Source organism: Phyllobates terribilis, unplaced genomic scaffold (assembly GCF_046119375.1).
Source record: "Phyllobates terribilis strain yellow unplaced genomic scaffold, ASM4611937v1 Scaffold_10__3_contigs__length_209671492, whole genome shotgun sequence".
NCBI classification, from domain to species: domain Eukaryota; kingdom Metazoa; phylum Chordata; class Amphibia; order Anura; family Dendrobatidae; genus Phyllobates; species Phyllobates terribilis.
In genome coordinates, this window is record NW_027362770.1 from 189,380,795 (window position 1) to 189,398,476 (window position 17,682).

The 17,682-nt window shown below is 46.5% G+C and overlaps 1 protein-coding gene across 1 annotated transcript in view; it reads right to left on the reverse strand.

The window, feature by feature from the left end:
- Positions 1-342: 342 nt before the first annotated feature.
- The window catches only part of LOC141164804 (uncharacterized), a 366,676-nt gene continuing 349,336 nt past the window's right edge, over positions 343-17,682 (reverse strand). Inside the window, exons 3-8 of the mRNA XM_073650373.1 lie at positions 2,072-2,129; positions 1,830-1,970; positions 1,613-1,717; positions 1,435-1,539; positions 1,180-1,335; positions 343-1,082 (exon numbers count right to left, since the gene is read on the reverse strand). Coding sequence (XP_073506474.1) covers positions 343-1,082; positions 1,180-1,335; positions 1,435-1,539; positions 1,613-1,717; positions 1,830-1,970; positions 2,072-2,129 — 1,305 coding nt within the window. The remainder of the gene's footprint in view (positions 1,083-1,179; positions 1,336-1,434; positions 1,540-1,612; positions 1,718-1,829; positions 1,971-2,071; positions 2,130-17,682) is intronic.

Sequence of the window (17,682 nt, forward strand, 5' to 3'; positions counted from 1 at the left end):
ATCATCACCACCAATACCTGCGGCAACATCATCAGCAACATAATCCTCTACATTTTCAGCATGGGGTTCATTGGGAGAGTTGTTTTGTGAATTTTGAAACATGCTGGTGCTAACATTTGCTGGGGCATCTTCACTGTGAAAATGTTGGTGGGGTTGTTGTATCAGCAACTGTGGCTCCTGATTAGTTGTTGTGACACGAGAGGCCTCTCGTCGCCTTCTAGCCGCTAGTGACCGCTTAGCGCTCATCAATAGTTTTAGAGTTCGTTTTATGACTCTAGGTCTGTTATACAGATGTATTGGGGTTTTAGCCATTTTCTGCAGGCCACAACCAATCTGTCTCAGTCACAAGTTATTTGAATCCACAGATGTTGATGCTGTATCTGCATACAAGCGTCTGAATGTGTGCAGCTCAGCAATATTTGCACGTGTTGGAAGTGTTGAAAATAATCTTTCATGAGTATCACAGAAAAAATTTATCTGGTTGCGCAAGTTTCTGTACTCTATGTAGCGCCAACACAGGTCATGAAACACTTTTAATTCAGCTCCAACCCAACCAATATGGGTAGGGTATGGTGCCGCGTCGTCTGTTTTCTGCCTTTTACTTCTAGTAGGAGCTGAACGTGCTTGTCTCTTTGGAGCTCTTACAGCAGTAAAATCATTAGATGTGTGAGTGAGACCTGGATTTGTGCTCTCTACAGTATGACACACACGTATATTCGGATTTGTGATAGGCTGCTTACCATCAGCGAGCTGATCAATTTCTCTGTCGAGAGCTTCACGACTCTGTTGTGTCGGGACATTTGTGGAAATGATCTGGGGTGTTGTGGTTGGTAAAGGTGCTGTAGTGTTCTCAGTTGTACGGTTCTTCTTTTTTTGGGGTAGTGGATGCGGCCAGAGCTTTACAGGTCGTTTTGGTGTCACACGGCTTCCTCCCTGCTGAATCACAGAGATTGGAGATAGAGGTATTCTTCTCACAGCCCCATTAGCTGGTTGTAGCGGGATCTGCGCCGTTGTGGTGTTCTGAGGCTCCACTGACGGTTGTAGAGCAGATGTAGTTGTTTCATTTTGGTCACAGTGTGTAGCTAAAAGAAAAGTATTATACATATGTCAGTTACATGTGAAATCTTTGTAACGTTGTATGAATAAATATTGAGCAGAAATATTTTGGTGGCTACTTACAAGTATGAAAGGTCATTTTGGCGGCAGGTTTCGCTATATTAGCTGGTGTTTCACAGGCTGGCGTGTTGCTGCTGCTAGAGTCCCTCTGGTCTGCACTTGGTGATATAGGTCTATTCTCTTTTGAAAAGCTGACTTTTCTGGGCATCAATTTGCGGCCTGTGAATAAAATATAGCCATTAGCCTGGTGAAGAAATGCTTTTCTTTTAGAACCCGTGCTCCACATGTTTTTTTTTTTTTTTTTCATATTAGGCTTACCTTTACTATTTATGCCCAGCACGCGTAGTGATTTTCCCGGCCTTTTAGCTGCTTTAGAATCACGGTTGGGTCCAGCAGCATACCCCGCATGAAGCAATTTGCCGCCTGTATAAAAATTTGTATTTAGTTTCATGTGTAAATACATATGAACAACTGTTGTTTTTCAAAGAGACGTGACCTTTTCTTTTCCTATTCATCAGGTGGTGTGGTGTTCTCGACTTTTTAGGTGGATTAGAAGCCAGCGTGTTTTCCGGCGTATACGTCGCCTGCAGCACCCCTGCATCTGTATACATAGTAGAATTTACATTCATGTATAAATACATAGGATGAAACATGGTGTAAATAGATAGGTGTGTGTATGTATATATATATATATTTATATAGATGCAGCTTACCATTGATCGGCTGTTGTAAATTAGTTTCGCTTGTCTCTCCTGCAGTGCTGGTACAGGCCATAGTTTCTGCAGCTGCGACACCAGTAATACCAATATTCATATCTGCTAGAATATCGTCAAGCTCGCAATCCATATACGCCGCTTTAACAAGAAAGAATGAAATATAAAAATATATATAAAACATCTACATATAATTGAAATAAGATAATAACAATTCTAGCTATATTCGATGTAATGCATACCTAATTCTGTATCCGTAAGCATGTCAACGTATGGGTCCACAAAATTTTGCCCTTCCATCTAAAATAAAATTAAGTATGTGTGAATTTTCTGCGCTATCTGTACTAAATCTGTACCACAGACAAATACAGTTTATATAGCGGATATAAATATAATACATTTTAGTATAATCTATAGTAATACAATAGTGATTTGAATGATGACTGCTTGCATTCAAGTACGGTACAATACTGAAATTAGCAAATTTTCTGCATTTTATATAATTAATATATCTAAAAAAGATTTAGATTATGTTACACATCAAGTAAATTATTTTACACTGATGCCCGCTGGGAGAGACATTGAGTCAAATTCTTCTGAGTTGTAACCATCTTAAGAACAATAAATGTGTTCAGAAATTCCTTCAGTGTGCTGCTATCTCTTGGTGATTAGCAGCGCTTGGTAAATGTGTTATATTTTCACAGTGTAATAAACTGCAGTAACTTGCCTGATTCATGAATCTCACCATTTGTGATACTGTGTTTTTTGTCTTTGAAATGTCTTTGAGATGTATTTATCTTTAAAACAATAAAATCTTTTAATACTTTTACTGTGTCTTTGCTTTTACATCCGTATAAAACACACACTTTATATACTTGGGAGTAGTTGTAACTTGGCCATATAGATAATATGCCCAAGCAATAAGATCCACACTATCAAATAAACAGTATTGGGGATATAAAACTCATATAAAATGAGAACTACACTATCAAATAAGATTAAATAATCTGATAGCAACATCAAATTCATATAAAATGCTGAATAAGATACAACACAGGGCCTGATAGGGGAGGGGGAGGAGGGGTGTGGCTACACACTTTGATAGGGGGCGTGGCACCTGTCAAATTGAGTTTGACGAAAGATAGCACTGCTACGCTACTCAGGTACGTCACCCAACTTTCCCATGCTGACTTCCATGCCATCTTCTCTATACCGTTTTGTTCCTACTTTCTAATGGTACGTCACCCAACTTACACCATCTTCCCCCCACTTTCATTTATGACCTTGTTTACTCTGTCTTTGAGTATCCAGCATCTGGTTCAGCCTTAATCAGCTGATCAAGATGAGCACAGACCACTCCCCTCTGCTTCACAGCTGAATGCACTCTGTTACAAATATATTGTGGGCCTGGAGTCTGTGTCAGACTTTAGTCTGTGTCCATCACCTTAAGTGTCCATTAGCTGAAGTGTCTGAAATTTGAATTAATCCTGAATAATTTGATGCATGCAGACTGTACCTTACCTGCCATCACCGCACTCTAATCAGCATCTGTTTATCCATTCCTCTTACAGGTACGTCACCCAACTTTCCCATGCTAACTTCCATGCCGTCTTCTCTATACCATTCTGTTCCTACTTTGTAATGGTACGTCACCCAACTTTCCCATGCTGACTTCCATGCTGTCTTCTCTATACCGTTCTGTTCCTACTTTCTAATGGTACGTCACCCAACTTACACCATCTACCCCCCACTTTCATTTATGACCTTGTTTCCTCAGTCTTTGAGTATCCTGCATCTGGTTCAGCCTTAATCAGCTGATCAAGATGAGCACAGACCACTCCCCTCTGCTTCACAGCTGAATGCACTCTGTTACAAATATATTGTGGGCCTGGAGTCTGTGTCACACTTTAGTCTGTGTCCATCGCCTTAAGTGTCCATTAGCTGAAGTGTCTGAAATTTGAATTAATCCTGAATAATATAATGCATGCAGACTGTACCTTACCTGCCATCACCGCACTCTAATCAGCATCTGTTTATCCATTCCTTTTACAGGTACGTCACCCAAGTTTCCCATGCTGACTTCCATGCCGTCTTCTCTATACCGTTCTGTTCCTACTTTCTAATGGTACGTCACCCAAGTTTCCCATGCTGACTTCCATGCCATTTTCTCTATACCGTTCTGTTCCTACTTTCTAATGGTACTGTCACGGGTGTGTTGCCACGAAGATCGTCACGAGTACACAGCCTGACTTCTCGCAGCTGACTTGTTGGTGCTTTGTGTTTTCTCGGCAGTGAAGGAGTTAATTCTCTCTCTCTCTGGGCTAGCTGAGGTCCAGCCTCGCCCAGCTGCAATCAATGCTTCGTTAGTGAGACTCCTTTATATTCCTGCAGGTCTGTTTGTGAGGTGTCGGTGAAAGCTTTTCATTCAGACTTACAGAGCGGATCGTGGTGTTTGGAGTTGCTGAGATAAGTGTATTTGAAAGTGTTATTTCCCTTTCCTCGCTTTATCATTTATCTCCTTTCCCGTTGGTGTTCCCTCTGTTGTAGTTTTGTTGAAGTTGTATGCAAGGTGGTTTTGGTTTTTCCCTTGTACTGTCTCGTTCGTCTAAATACTGTGTGTGGGCATATTATCGCTGGTTCCCAATTGTTGTGATCGGGGTCCTTCTCAGGACTAGATTACTGTGGTGCAGGGATCCTCAGGAGGTAGGGGTTACGCTGGCGGCCTGGACCTCTGTACCTTTAACAGTACCTCCAGGATGAGGGATTAGTCAGGGCCCCAGCTTAGGGTCAGCTTAGGCCCCCTACCTCCAGTATTCTGTGACAGTGTGACATTTTCACCGACCAACTTAGTTTTTCTCCAGCTACCATGGATCCAGTAGCCGGTCTAGCTCAGCAGTTGCAGAGTTTGTCCATGGGGCTGGCGGACGTTAGGTCCAAGGTTTTGCATCCTCTGGAGCAAGCCGGACCAGAACCTAAAGTAGCTCTCCCTGACAGGTTCACTGGGGGGCGGGACAAGTTTTTTGTTTTCCGGGAGGCATGCAAATTGTACTTTCGGCTGCGGCCTCGGTCATCGGGCAGTGAAGAACAAAGGGTGGGAATTGTCATCTCGCTCCTACAAGGGGACCCACAATCTTGGGCGTTCTCTCTTCCCCCTAGCTCCCCAGTTCTCCAGTCAGTGGATAGGTTTTTCGCTGCTTTGGGACTCGTATATGATGACCCAGATCGGATCTCCCTTGCTGAGTCTAAGTTACGTAGGATTCAGCAGGGAGATCGTCCGGCGGAGGAATTCTGTTCGGAGTTCCGTAGGTGGGCCACGGACACCCAGTGGAATGACCCGGCTCTTAGGAGCCAGTTTTGTCATGGTTTATCCGACAAATTACAGGATGTGTTGGCACAGTATGACTCTCCCGCGTCACTGGAAGCCGCTATGGCCCTTGCTATTCGCGTTGACAGACGGCTTCGGGAGAGGTGCGGGATAACTCTACCCCCTGTAATGTCTCCACCTCTTACAAGGTCCCCTCATATGGTGGTTCCCCTGGTCAGTCCGGAGGAGCCTATGCAATTAGGAGGGACATCATTTCGGGGAAGGGGACCGGTGGTGCGCCATAAGACAGGAAGGTGTTTCCTCTGCGGGAAAAAGGGACATTTTATTGGGGGGTGTCCATCCCGCCCCTTGCTGAGTAAAGAGTCGTCGAAAAAACTGTTGATCCCAGGTTGTGTGGTGGACGGCAATCTGGGAGTAGGTATTTCGTCCCTAGGTTCGTCTCAGTTTCTCGTACCGGCGGAGGTGGTGGTGGGTACGAGAACTGAGAGGATATCTGTTCTTCTGGATAGTGGGGCCGGGGCTAATCTGGTTGATGCTCGGTTTGCCCGGGTTCAAGGTATGCGATTGAGTGAGTTGGCTAAACCCATCCCCATATTCTCGATCGATGCCAGGCCTCTCGGTCAGGGAAGTTTTTTGCAAGCTGTGCATGGCGTAAAACTTCAAGTGGGGGCAATACATAAAGAACTGTTGTCTTGCTACGTGTTGGAGGGTCTTCCCACTCCTATAGTGTTGGGCCTTCCTTGGTTAGCTAAGCATAACCCTGTTATTAATTGGCAAACCAGAGAGATAAGCCAATGGAGTAAATTCTGTAATAAAAACTGCATGAACACGGTCATCGGTGCGGTTACTCCTTGGGTCTTACCTCCATTTCTGGCAGACTTTGAGGATGTATTCTCGGAGAATGGGTGTCAGGAACTACCTCCTCATCGCGAGTATGACTGTTCTGTAAAACTGCTCCCTGAGGCCAAGTTACCTAAAGCTAGGTTGTATAACCTTTCTGGTCCTGAGAGGCAGGCCATGAAGGATTATATTTCTGAAAGTCTGGCTAAGGGGCATATTAGACCTTCATCTTCACCGGTGGCCGCGGGGTTCTTCTTTGTTAAGAAGAAAGATGGAGGCCTACGCCCTTGCCTGGATTTCCGTGAACTTAATCGGATTACGGTCCGAGATCCGTATCCGCTCCCACTTATTCCCGATCTCTTTAATCAGATCGTGGGCGCCAAATGGTTCTCTAAGTTGGATCTCAGGGGGGCGTACAATTTGATTAGGATGAAGGAGGGGGATGAGTGGAAGACGGCTTTTAACACTCCGGAGGGGCATTATGAGAACCTTGTCATGCCATTCGGTCTGACTAATGCCCCGGCGGTGTTTCAACACTTTGTTAATGATATTTTTCGCCACCTGGTGGGACAGTTTGTTGTCATATATCTGGATGATATCTTAATTTACTCGCCGGATCTGGTGTCTCATCAGGAGCATGTTAGACAGGTGTTACAGATCTTGCGGGATAATAAACTGTATGCCAAGTGGGAAAAGTGTGTGTTCGCCGTACAGGAACTCCAGTTTTTAGGCTTCCTGGTTTCTGCGTCCGGTTTTCGTATGGACCCTGGGAAAGTGCGGGCAGTTCTTGAGTGGGATCGGCCGGAGAATCTTAAGGCACTACAACGTTTCCTGGGGTTTGCTAACTATTACCGGAAGTTCATTCGTAATTTCTCGTCCGTGGTTAAGCCTCTCACAGACATGACTAAAAAGGGGACGGATTTTTCTAGGTGGTCTGACAAGGCTTGTCAAGCATTCTCCTCCTTGAAAAAATGTTTTGCCTCGGCACCCATACTCATTCAACCTGATGCGTCTCAGCCATTCTTTGTAGAGGTAGACGCTTCCGAGGTAGGGGTGGGAGCAGTATTGTCACAGGGTTCGTCCCCTGGTAAGTGGCATCCGTGCGCCTTTTTCTCTAAAAAATTGTCGTCCGCTGAGAGGAATTACGATGTCGGCAATAGGGAACTCCTGGCCATTAAGTTAGCTTTTGAGGAGTGGCGCCATTTTTTGGAGGGGGCAGTTCATCCGGTCACCGTCATCACCGATCACAAGAACCTGCTATATCTGGAGTCCGCTAAACGTCTGAATCCCAGACAAGCTAGGTGGTCATTGTTTTTTACCAGGTTTAATTTCGTCGTTACATATCGTCCTGGGTCTAAAAATGTAAAGGCGGATGCCTTATCTCGTAGTTTCCCTGGGGCCGGGAATACGGACGACCCGATTCCTGTTCTTCAGGAGGGGGTGGTGGTTTCGGCAGTATGCTCTGAGCTGGAGGAGGAGATATTGGAGGCTCAGGGGGACGCCCCTGTTGGACCTCCGGGGAGACTGTTCGTTCCAGATCAGTTGCGACAAAAGGTGATCGAGGCACACCATAACTCAGTTTTTGCAGGACACCCGGGGAGTAAAGCAACTGTGGATCTCCTCTCGCGTCGGTTTTGGTGGCCTAACTTACATAAAGAGGTGGTAACTTTTGTCGCGTCCTGTGGGGTTTGTGCGCGCTCTAAGACCTCACATACCCGTCCGTCTGGGGCCCTCTTACCTTTGAAGATCCCGGAGCGTCCTTGGACTCATCTGTCTATGGACTTTATTACGGACCTCCCTCCGTCTTCGGGTAAAACGGTCATACTCGTTGTAGTGGACAGGTTCAGCAAGATGGCACATTTTATCGCTCTTCCGGCTCTCCCTAATGCTAAAACTCTTGCGCAGGTGTTCATTGGGGAGATTGTGAGGCTTCACGGGGTACCCTCCGAGGTGGTGTCTGATCGGGGGTCTCAGTTTGTGTCCAAGTTCTGGAAGGCGTTTTGTGCACGGCGGGGGATGCATTTGTCATTCTCGTCGGCTTTTCATCCTCAGACCAATGGTCAGACGGAACGTATGAACCAGAGCTTGGAGACATATCTTCGGTGTTTTGTGTCAGAGAACCAGGAGGACTGGGCTTCTTTCCTACCTCTGGCAGAGTTTGCTCTCAATAATAGGCGAAGCGAGTCCACTGGTAAGTCCCCGTTTTTTGGGGCATATGGTTTTCACCCCCAGTTTTGTACTTTCAGTAGGGGGGGCTCTTCGGGGGTTCCGGAGGAGGAACGATTTTCCTCATCTCTCGCTTCAGTATGGAGAGGGGTGCTGAAGAATCTGAATACTATGGGGAACCGATACAAACGTATGGCTGATAGGAGGAGAGTGTCTGGTCCGGACCTAAGTGTGAACGATCAGGTATGGTTGTCTACCAGGAATATTAAACTTAAGGTTCCCTCCTGGAAACTGGGTCCCAGGTTCATCGGGCCGTACAGAATCAGTTCTGTTATTAATCCGGTGGCATTCCGTCTTGACCTCCCCCCTACGTTTAAAATTCACAACGTGTTTCACAGATCATTGCTTAAGAGGTATGTGGCGCCGGTGGTACCGTCACCTTTACCTCCCCCTCCTGTGGTTGTCAATGGTAACTTGGAGTTCCAGGTATCGAGGGTCATTGATTCACGCTTTAATCGCCGGTCCCTTCAGTACTTGGTTCATTGGAAGGGGTATGGTCCTGAGGAGAGGATGTGGGTTCCTGCGTCGGATATTAACGCAGACCGATTAGTTCGGGCCTTCCACACGACTCACCCGGATAAACCTGGCCCTGAGGGTCCGGAGGCCCCTCGTAGAAGGGGGGGTACTGTCACGGGTGTGTTGCCACGAAGATCGTCACGAGTACACAGCCTGACTTCTCGCAGCTGACTTGTTGGTGCTTTGTGTTTTCTCGGCAGTGAAGGAGTTAATTCTCTCTCTCTCTGGGCTAGCTGAGGTCCAGCCTCGCCCAGCTGCAATCAATGCTTCGTTAGTGAGACTCCTTTATATTCCTGCAGGTCTGTTTGTGAGGTGTCGGTGAAAGCTTTTCATTCAGACTTACAGAGCGGATCGTGGTGTTTGGAGTTGCTGAGATAAGTGTATTTGAAAGTGTTATTTCCCTTTCCTCGCTTTATCATTTATCTCCTTTCCCGTTGGTGTTCCCTCTGTTGTAGTTTTGTTGAAGTTGTATGCAAGGTGGTTTTGGTTTTTCCCTTGTACTGTCTCGTTCGTCTAAATACTGTGTGTGGGCATATTATCGCTGGTTCCCAATTGTTGTGATCGGGGTCCTTCTCAGGACTAGATTACTGTGGTGCAGGGATCCTCAGGAGGTAGGGGTTACGCTGGCGGCCTGGACCTCTGTACCTTTAACAGTACCTCCAGGATGAGGGATTAGTCAGGGCCCCAGCTTAGGGTCAGCTTAGGCCCCCTACCTCCAGTATTCTGTGACAGTGTGACAGGTACGTCACCCAACTTACACCATCTACCCCCCACTTTCATTTAAAACCTTGTTTACTCAGTCTTTGAGTATCCTGCATCTGGTTCAGCCTTAATTAGCTGATCAAGATGAGCGCAGACCACTCCCCTCTGCTTCACAGCTGAATGCACTCTTTTACAAATATATTGTGGGCCTGGAGTCTGTGTCAGACTTTAGTCTGTGTACATCACCTTAAGTGTCCATTAGCTGAAGTGTCTGAAATTTGAATTAATCCTGAATAATATGATGCATGCAGACTGTACCTTACCTGCCATTACCGCACTCTAATCAGCATCTGTTTATCCATTCCTCTTACAGGTGCGGCACCCAACTTTCCCAAGCTGACTTCCATGCCATCTTCTCCATGCCGTTCTGTTCCTACTTTCTAATGGTATTTCACCCAACTTACACCATCTTCCCCCCACTTTCATTTATGACCTTGTTTACTCTGTCTTTGAGTATCCAGCATCTGGTTCAGCCTTAATCAGCTGATCAAGATGAGCACAGACCACTCCCCTCTGCTTCACAGCTGAATTCACTCTGTTACAAATATATTGTGGGCCTGGAGTCTGTGTCAGACTTTAGTCTGTGTCCATCACCTTAAGTGTCCATTAGCTGAAGTGTCTGAAATTTGAATTAATCCTGAATAATATGATGCATGCAGACTGTACCTTACCTGCCATCACCGCACTCTAATCAGCATCTGTTTATCCATTCCTCTTACATGTACGTCACCCAACTTTCCCATGCTGACTTCCATGCCGTCTTCTCTATACCGTTCTGTTCCTACTTTGTAATGGTACGTCACCCAACTTTCCCATGCTGACTTCCATGCTGTCTTCTCTATACCGTTCTGTTCCTACTTTCTAATGGTACGTCACCCAACTTACACCATCTACCCCCCACTTTCATTTATGACCTTGTTTCCTCAGTCTTTGAGTATCCTGCATCTGGTTCAGCCTTAATCAGCTGATCAAGATGAGCACAGACCACTCCCCTCTGCTTCACAGCTGAATGCACTCTGTTACAAATATATTGTGGGCCTGGAGTCTGTGTCACACTTTAGTCTGTGTCCATCACCTTAAGTGTCCATTAGCTGAAGTGTCTGAAATTTGAATTAATCCTGAATAATATGATGCATGCAGACTGTACCTTACCTGCCATCACCGCACTCTAATCAGCATCTGTTTATCCATTCCTTTTACAGGTACGTCACCCAAGTTTCCCATGCTGACTTCCATGCCGTCTTCTCTATACCTTTCTGTTCCTACTTTCTAATGGTACGTCACCCAACTTTCCCATGCTGACTTCCATGCCGTCTTCTGTATACCATTCTGTTCCTACTTTCTAATGGTACGTCACCCAACTTACACCATCTTCCCCCCACTTTCATTTATGACCTTGTTTACTCAGTCTTTGGGTATCCAGAATCTGGTTCAGCCTTAATCAGCTGATCAAGATGAGCACAGACCACTCCCCTCTGCTTCACAGCTGAATGCACTCCATTAGCTGAAGTGTCTGAAATTTGAATTAATCCTGAATTGAACCTGAAGGGAACTGGATATTTTGTCACAGTAAACAATGTTTGTCTTTGTTTTCACTCTCACCCCCTTAATCCTACACTTCTTACAGCCACCCCTAATCCCTACACCTAGTAATGAACTCTTCATCTTTCCCTCCATTCTGCTCACCCATCTCACCTCCTCCTCAGAGCTATTCCTCAACATACAATCCTTTGTCTCCAAACACAGACAGCCACCTCATGACCTCTCCTGCTCCCCAGCGCTTTCTCTGCTCCTCCTTACTGCCGGCGACATCTCTCCACATCCCGGTCCTCCTCACCACATCCCTACAATCCCTTCCACCTCCTACCCGCGATCTATCCCAAACTCTCGTAACCCTTCTAAACTTATACCCATCCGCCCAGCCCCCGCTTCCCCAGTCCCACTAATATTAGCTCTATGGAACGCTCGCTCCGTCTGCAACAAACTTTCCTACATTCACGATCTCTTCATCACTAACAATCATTTCTTCTTCGGTATCACTGAAACCTGGCTCACCCCCTCCGACACAGCCTCTCCTGCTGCACTTTCGTATGGCGGATTCCACCTCTCCCATACCCCCCGCCGCCCACCGGCAAGCACGGTGGTGGAATAGGTTTCCTCCTCTCAGATAACTGCTCCTTCACCCATATGCCACTGCCGCCCTCAATTATTCTCCCCTCCAACCTCCAACTGGCTGTCATATACCGCCCCCCAGGATCAACCACCACTTTCTTTGACCACTTCACCACTTGGCTACTTCATTTCCTCTCCGTTGACATCCCCACTATCCTCATGGGCGACTTTAACATCCCCAATGACACTTCCCTCTCAGCTGCCTCTAAGCTACTATCCCTCACTTCCTCCTTTGGTCTTACTCAGTGGTCTCCCACACCCACCCACAAAGACGGCCACACACTGGACCTCATCTTCACCCGCCTCTGTTCCCTATCTAACCTCTCTAACTCACCTCTCCCTCTTTCTGTCCACAACCTACTCACATTCTCTTCTCTCTCCACCCCGGGGCAACAATCCCCACTTCACAAACTTGCATACCCTCGCAGAAATCTCAAACACCTTGACCTACACTCACTCTCTGAATCTCTCCTCCCTCTTACAGACATTAGTTCCTTACATGATGCAGATGTTGCTGCCACTTTATACAACACCACAACCGCTGCAGCTCTCGATTCGGTCGCCCCCCTCACACATACCAAGGCTCGCACAATCAACAGACAACCCTGGCACACCAGCCTAACTAAAGAACTGCGACGGGCCTCCAGGGTTGCTGAGCGTAGATGGAAAAGGTCCCACTCCCATGAGCACTTCATTGCATTCAAACAGTCCCTCACTACCTTCAAGTCCACACTCACTGCAGCAAAACAAACATACTTCACATCTCTCATATCCTCCCTGTCTCACAACCCCAAACAACTATTCAACACCTTCAATTCTCTCCTCCGTCCCCCAGTGCCTCTTCCCTCTCCTCTTATTTCAGCCGAAGACTTTGCCTCATTCTTCAAGCAGAAGATTGACACCATCAAAGCTTTTGCCTAAAGCCCCCACAGCCCCTCCCCACACCTACTCAACCCTCTTCCTCCAAAACCACCTTCTCCACCATTTCTGAAGATCAACTTTCCTCCTTACTCTCCAAATCACACCTCACCACCTGTAAACTTGACCCAATCCCGTCCCACCTCATCCCAAACCTTACCACTATCTTCATCCCAGCCCTAGCCCACCTCTTCAACCTGTCACTAACAACTGGTGTCTTCCCCTCATGCTTCAAACATGCCTCAATCACACCCATCCTCAAAAAGCCCTCCCTTGACCCATCCTCTGTGTCTAGCTATCGCCCCATATCACTTCTCCCCTACGCCTCAAAACTACTGGAACAACATGTCCACTCTGAACTGTCCTCCCACCTCTCCTCCTGCTCCCTCTTTGACCGCCTGCAATCTGGTTTCCGACCGCACCATTCTACTGAAACTGCCCTGACTAAAGTCACCAACGACCTACTAACCGCCAAATCTAAGCCACACTGCTCTGTCCTCCTCCTCCTAGACCTGTTATCTGCCTTTGACACAGTGGACCATTCCCTCTTACTACAGAGTCTCTCATCTATCGGCATCACAGACTTGGCCCTATCCTGGATCTCCTCATACCTAACAGACCAGACATTCAGTGTCTCCCACTCACACACCACCTCCTCATCTCGCCCCCTATCTGTCGGTGTCTCCCAAGGTTCAGTTCTAGGACCCCTGCTCTTCTCCATCTACACCTTCGGCCTGGGACAGCTCATAGAATCTCATGGCTTACATTATCACCTCTATGCTGATGACACACAGATCTACCTCTCTGGACCCGATATCACCTCCTTACTAACCAAAATCCCACAATGTCTGTCCGCCATCTCATCCTTCTTCTCTGCCAGATTTCTAAAACTTAACATAGACAAAACTGAATTCATCATCTTTCCGCCATCTCATTCAACCCCCCCAACTGACCTATCTGTCAACGTCAATGGCTGCCCACTCTCCCCAGTCCCTCAAGCTCGCTGCCTTGGGGTAACCCTGGACTCGGAACTCTCCTTCAAACCACATATCCAAGCCCGTTCCACTTCCTGCCGACTCCAACTCAAAAATATCTCCCAGATCCGCACATTCCTCAACCACGAATCTGCAAAAACACTAGTGCACGCCCTCATCATCTCCCGCCTTGACTACTGCAATCTCCTGTTCTGTGGCCTCCCCTCTAACACTCTCGCACCCCTCCAATCTATCCTAAACTCTGCTGCTCGACTAATCAACCAGTCCCCCCGCTATTCCCCGGCCTCTCCTCTCTGTCAATCTCTTCACTGGCTCCCCATTTGTCAGAGACTCCAGTTCAAAACCCTAACCATGACATACAAAGCCATTCACAACCTGTCTCCTCCATATATCTCTGACCTAGTCTCCCCTTACATACCCGCACGCAACCTCAGATCCTCACAAGATCTCCTTCTCTACTCCCCTCTTATCTCCTCCTCCCACAATCGTATACAAGATTTCTCCCGTGCATCCCCCCTACTCTGGAACTCTCTACCCCAATGTATCAGACTCTCGCCTACCGTGGAAACCTTAAAAAGGAACCTGAAGACCCACCTCTTCCGACAAGCCTAAAACCTGCAGTAACCACCGCTCCACCATACCGCTGCACGACCAGCTCTACCCTCACCTACTGTATCCTCACCCATCCCCTGTAGACTGTGAGCCCTCGCGGGCAGGGTCCTCGCTCCTCCTGTACCAGTCGCTGTCACATTGTGTTCAAGATTATTGTAACTGTTCTTGTATTATACCCCTTTTCACATGTAAAGCGCCATGGAATAAATGGCGCTATAATAATAATATAAGGCCTACGGACCTTTTCTTCATAACTTCTCTCTTATAGAAGGCCTATGGACCTTTTCTTCATAACTTCTCTCTTATAGAAGGCCTGCTGATCTTCTCTTCATACATTTTCTCTTATATAAGGCCTGCGGACCTTCTCTTCATACATTTTCTCTTATATAAGGCCTGCGGACCTTCTCTTCATAACTTTTCTCTTATATAAGGCCTGTGGACCTTGTCTTCATCATACCTTTTCTCTTATAGAAGGCCTGTGGATCTTCTGTTCATACCTTTTCTCTTATATAAGGCCTGCAGACCTTCTCTTAATACTTTTTCTCTTATAGGCCTGTGGACCGTCTGTTGATATTTTTTCTCTTATATAAGGCCTGTGGATCTTCTCTACTTACCTTTTCTCTTATATAAGGACTTCGGACCTTCTCTTCATACCTTTTCTCTTATACAAGCCCTGCAGACCTTCTCTTAATACTCTTTCTCTTATAGAAGGCCTGCAGACCTTCTCTTCATACCTTTTCTCTTTTATAAGGCCTCCGAACCTTCTCTTCATACCTTTTCTCTTATATAAGGCCTGCAGACCTTCTCTTAATACCCTTTCTCTTATATTATTATTTATTATTATAGCGCCTTTTATTCCATGGCGCTTTACATGTGAAAAAGGGGTATACAATCTTGAACAAAACGTGACGGCGACTGGTACAGAAGGAGAGAGGACCCTGCACGCGAGGGCTCACAGTCTACAAGGGGGGGTGAGGATACAGTAGGTGAGGGCAGAGCTGGTAGTGCAGCGGTATGGTGGAGCGAGGGTTACTACAGGTTGTAGGCTTGTCGGAAGAGGTGGGTCTTCAGGTTTCTTTTGAAGGTTTCCATGGTGGGCGAGAGTCTGATGCTTTGGGGTAGAGAGTTCCAGAGTAGGGGGGATGCACGAGAGGAATCTTGTATATGATTGTGGGAAGAAGAGATAAGAGAGAAGTAGAGAAGGAGATCTTGTGAGGATCGGAGGTTGCGTGCAGGTAAGTACCGGCAGACTAGGTCACAGATGTATGGAGGAGACAGGTTATGGATGGCTTTGTATGCCATGGTTAGGGTTTTGAACTGGAGTCTCTGAGCAATGGGGAGCCTGCAGACCTTCTCTTCATTCCTTTTCTCTTATAGAAGGCCTGAGGATCTTCTCTGTGAAGCATCCAGCAGTAGACTCCCATCATGTTCTCGTGCCATCTACCTTGGTATCGTCTTTCCATCTCCTTGATATCCTCATGAAATCTTTCTCCTTGCTCTTCCCTAATAGAACCAAGGTTTGCAGGAAAGTAGTCTAAATGGGAATGTAAAAAATGTAGCTTCAAATTCATCAGACAAAACTCAATTCTTTGAAAGGTTTCAGCATGTTCTCCACAATGGACTTCAATTTTGTATCTTTCTTGTTACCTAGAAATTTCTTCAAGACTAAAGAATTCCAAGCCCTTTTCTCAACAGCTTTCATTGAAGAACAATTGTTTATCTTACAATCACAACAGGGTTTGTGTACTGTCTAAGAGCCCAGACAAGATGTCCATCCTAATTGTTTGCTCTGTCCACTCCATCAACAAACAAAGGTCCATATTCTATAGGACACAATTGTTTTCCTGCCTCACAGGTTTTGCAAGATCAAGGTCTATCTCTTTGATGTTATCCAGAGTTTATGGATTTAATTGTGAGTTCAGTGTTCTTATGACACATACATTGTCCATGTTGGCTTCCAATATACAAAGGAGAGAGAAAGCTTCATTGAGAAATATACTTGTGTATTATTATATATAGCGCCCCACTATGTAACTGCACGATATTGTTTAGCTTCTGTGTCTATATAATATATGTACATATATATATAGACATGTATACACACACATATATAACGAGAGACAGGGCACTACATATACAGATGTACATCTATAATATAATGCTACAAGCGTCCCTCTGTCCGAAGCCTCTATAGACTGCACTGGTTCCAGACAGAAGAACGCATCCAACCACAACAGGTAAGAGGAGTGTATGGCGCTGGAGATCGCGGTATGTGTAGACACTGAACGCATACAGCGATCTCCGGCTACATACTTACCTGACCGGGAGGAGTGTTGCCGCGGCGCCTCTGTTCTGGCCAGAGACTGGGGCAGGAGTGCGGCGTCGTTATCAGTGCATGCGAATAGCGCGCTATCCGGCGCCATTTTACTGAAGACACATTTGCAGTGTGTTTTCAGCAAAATGGCGCCGGACAGCGCAGTATGGGCATTCGTGTACTCTGGCGCCACACCCCTCCCTCGGCCTCCGGCAGAAAGGGACGCAGTGATGGAGCACAGGGAACAAAGGTGAGTATAAGTGTTTATTTTTTGTGTGTGTGCAGCATGATAGGGATGAGGGGTGCCATGCATACTAGGATGAGGGGTGGGGTACCATGCATACCAGGATAGGGATGAGGGGGTGCCATACATACCGGGATAGAAATGAGGGGGTACCATAAATACCAGGATGAGAGATGGGGTACCATGCATACCAGGATAGGGATGAGGGGTGCCATACTGCCATACATACCAGGATAGGGATGAGGGGTGCCATGCATACCAGGATAGGATGGGGGCAGCACATAACAGGATGGGGGAACAGGATTGAGTAGCACAAATACCAGGATGGGGGCAGCACAAATACCAGGATGGGGACAGCACATAACAGGATGGGGGCGCAGGATGGGGACAGCACATAACAGGATGGGGGCAGCACATAACAGGATGGGCTAGCACATAACAAGATGGGGACAGCACATAAGAGGATGGGGGCAGCACATAATAGGATGGGAGACCATATACCAATATAAAAATGCTTGCCACCCGGGTGTAGAACGGGTTCAATAGCTAGTGCATTATATAGACAGAGAAGCTCAACCATATTGTGCAGTTACATAGTGGGGCGCTATATATATATACATATACAGTATATGTATATACACTTTTGTCTGGTTGTGGGTACAATACTTCCAACAACCAGACAAAAGCCTCCAAATATAGTAAAAATAGAATGGAGGCAGCAGCCTAACGGAAATATATATATGTAATGGAGCAAGTGTTCCTATGTACTCCCAAAGGTAATTTATTTCACGTTTCTTCATGTATACAGTCTCCTTACTGTAATATACCATAGTATGTGCGAAGATGATTGGTCCTCTTTAAAGGTGTGGTGCAGTACGTTAACTACCGCCGCAGCAATGGTGCATCAGAAGGGGGAGCAACCTGGTGCC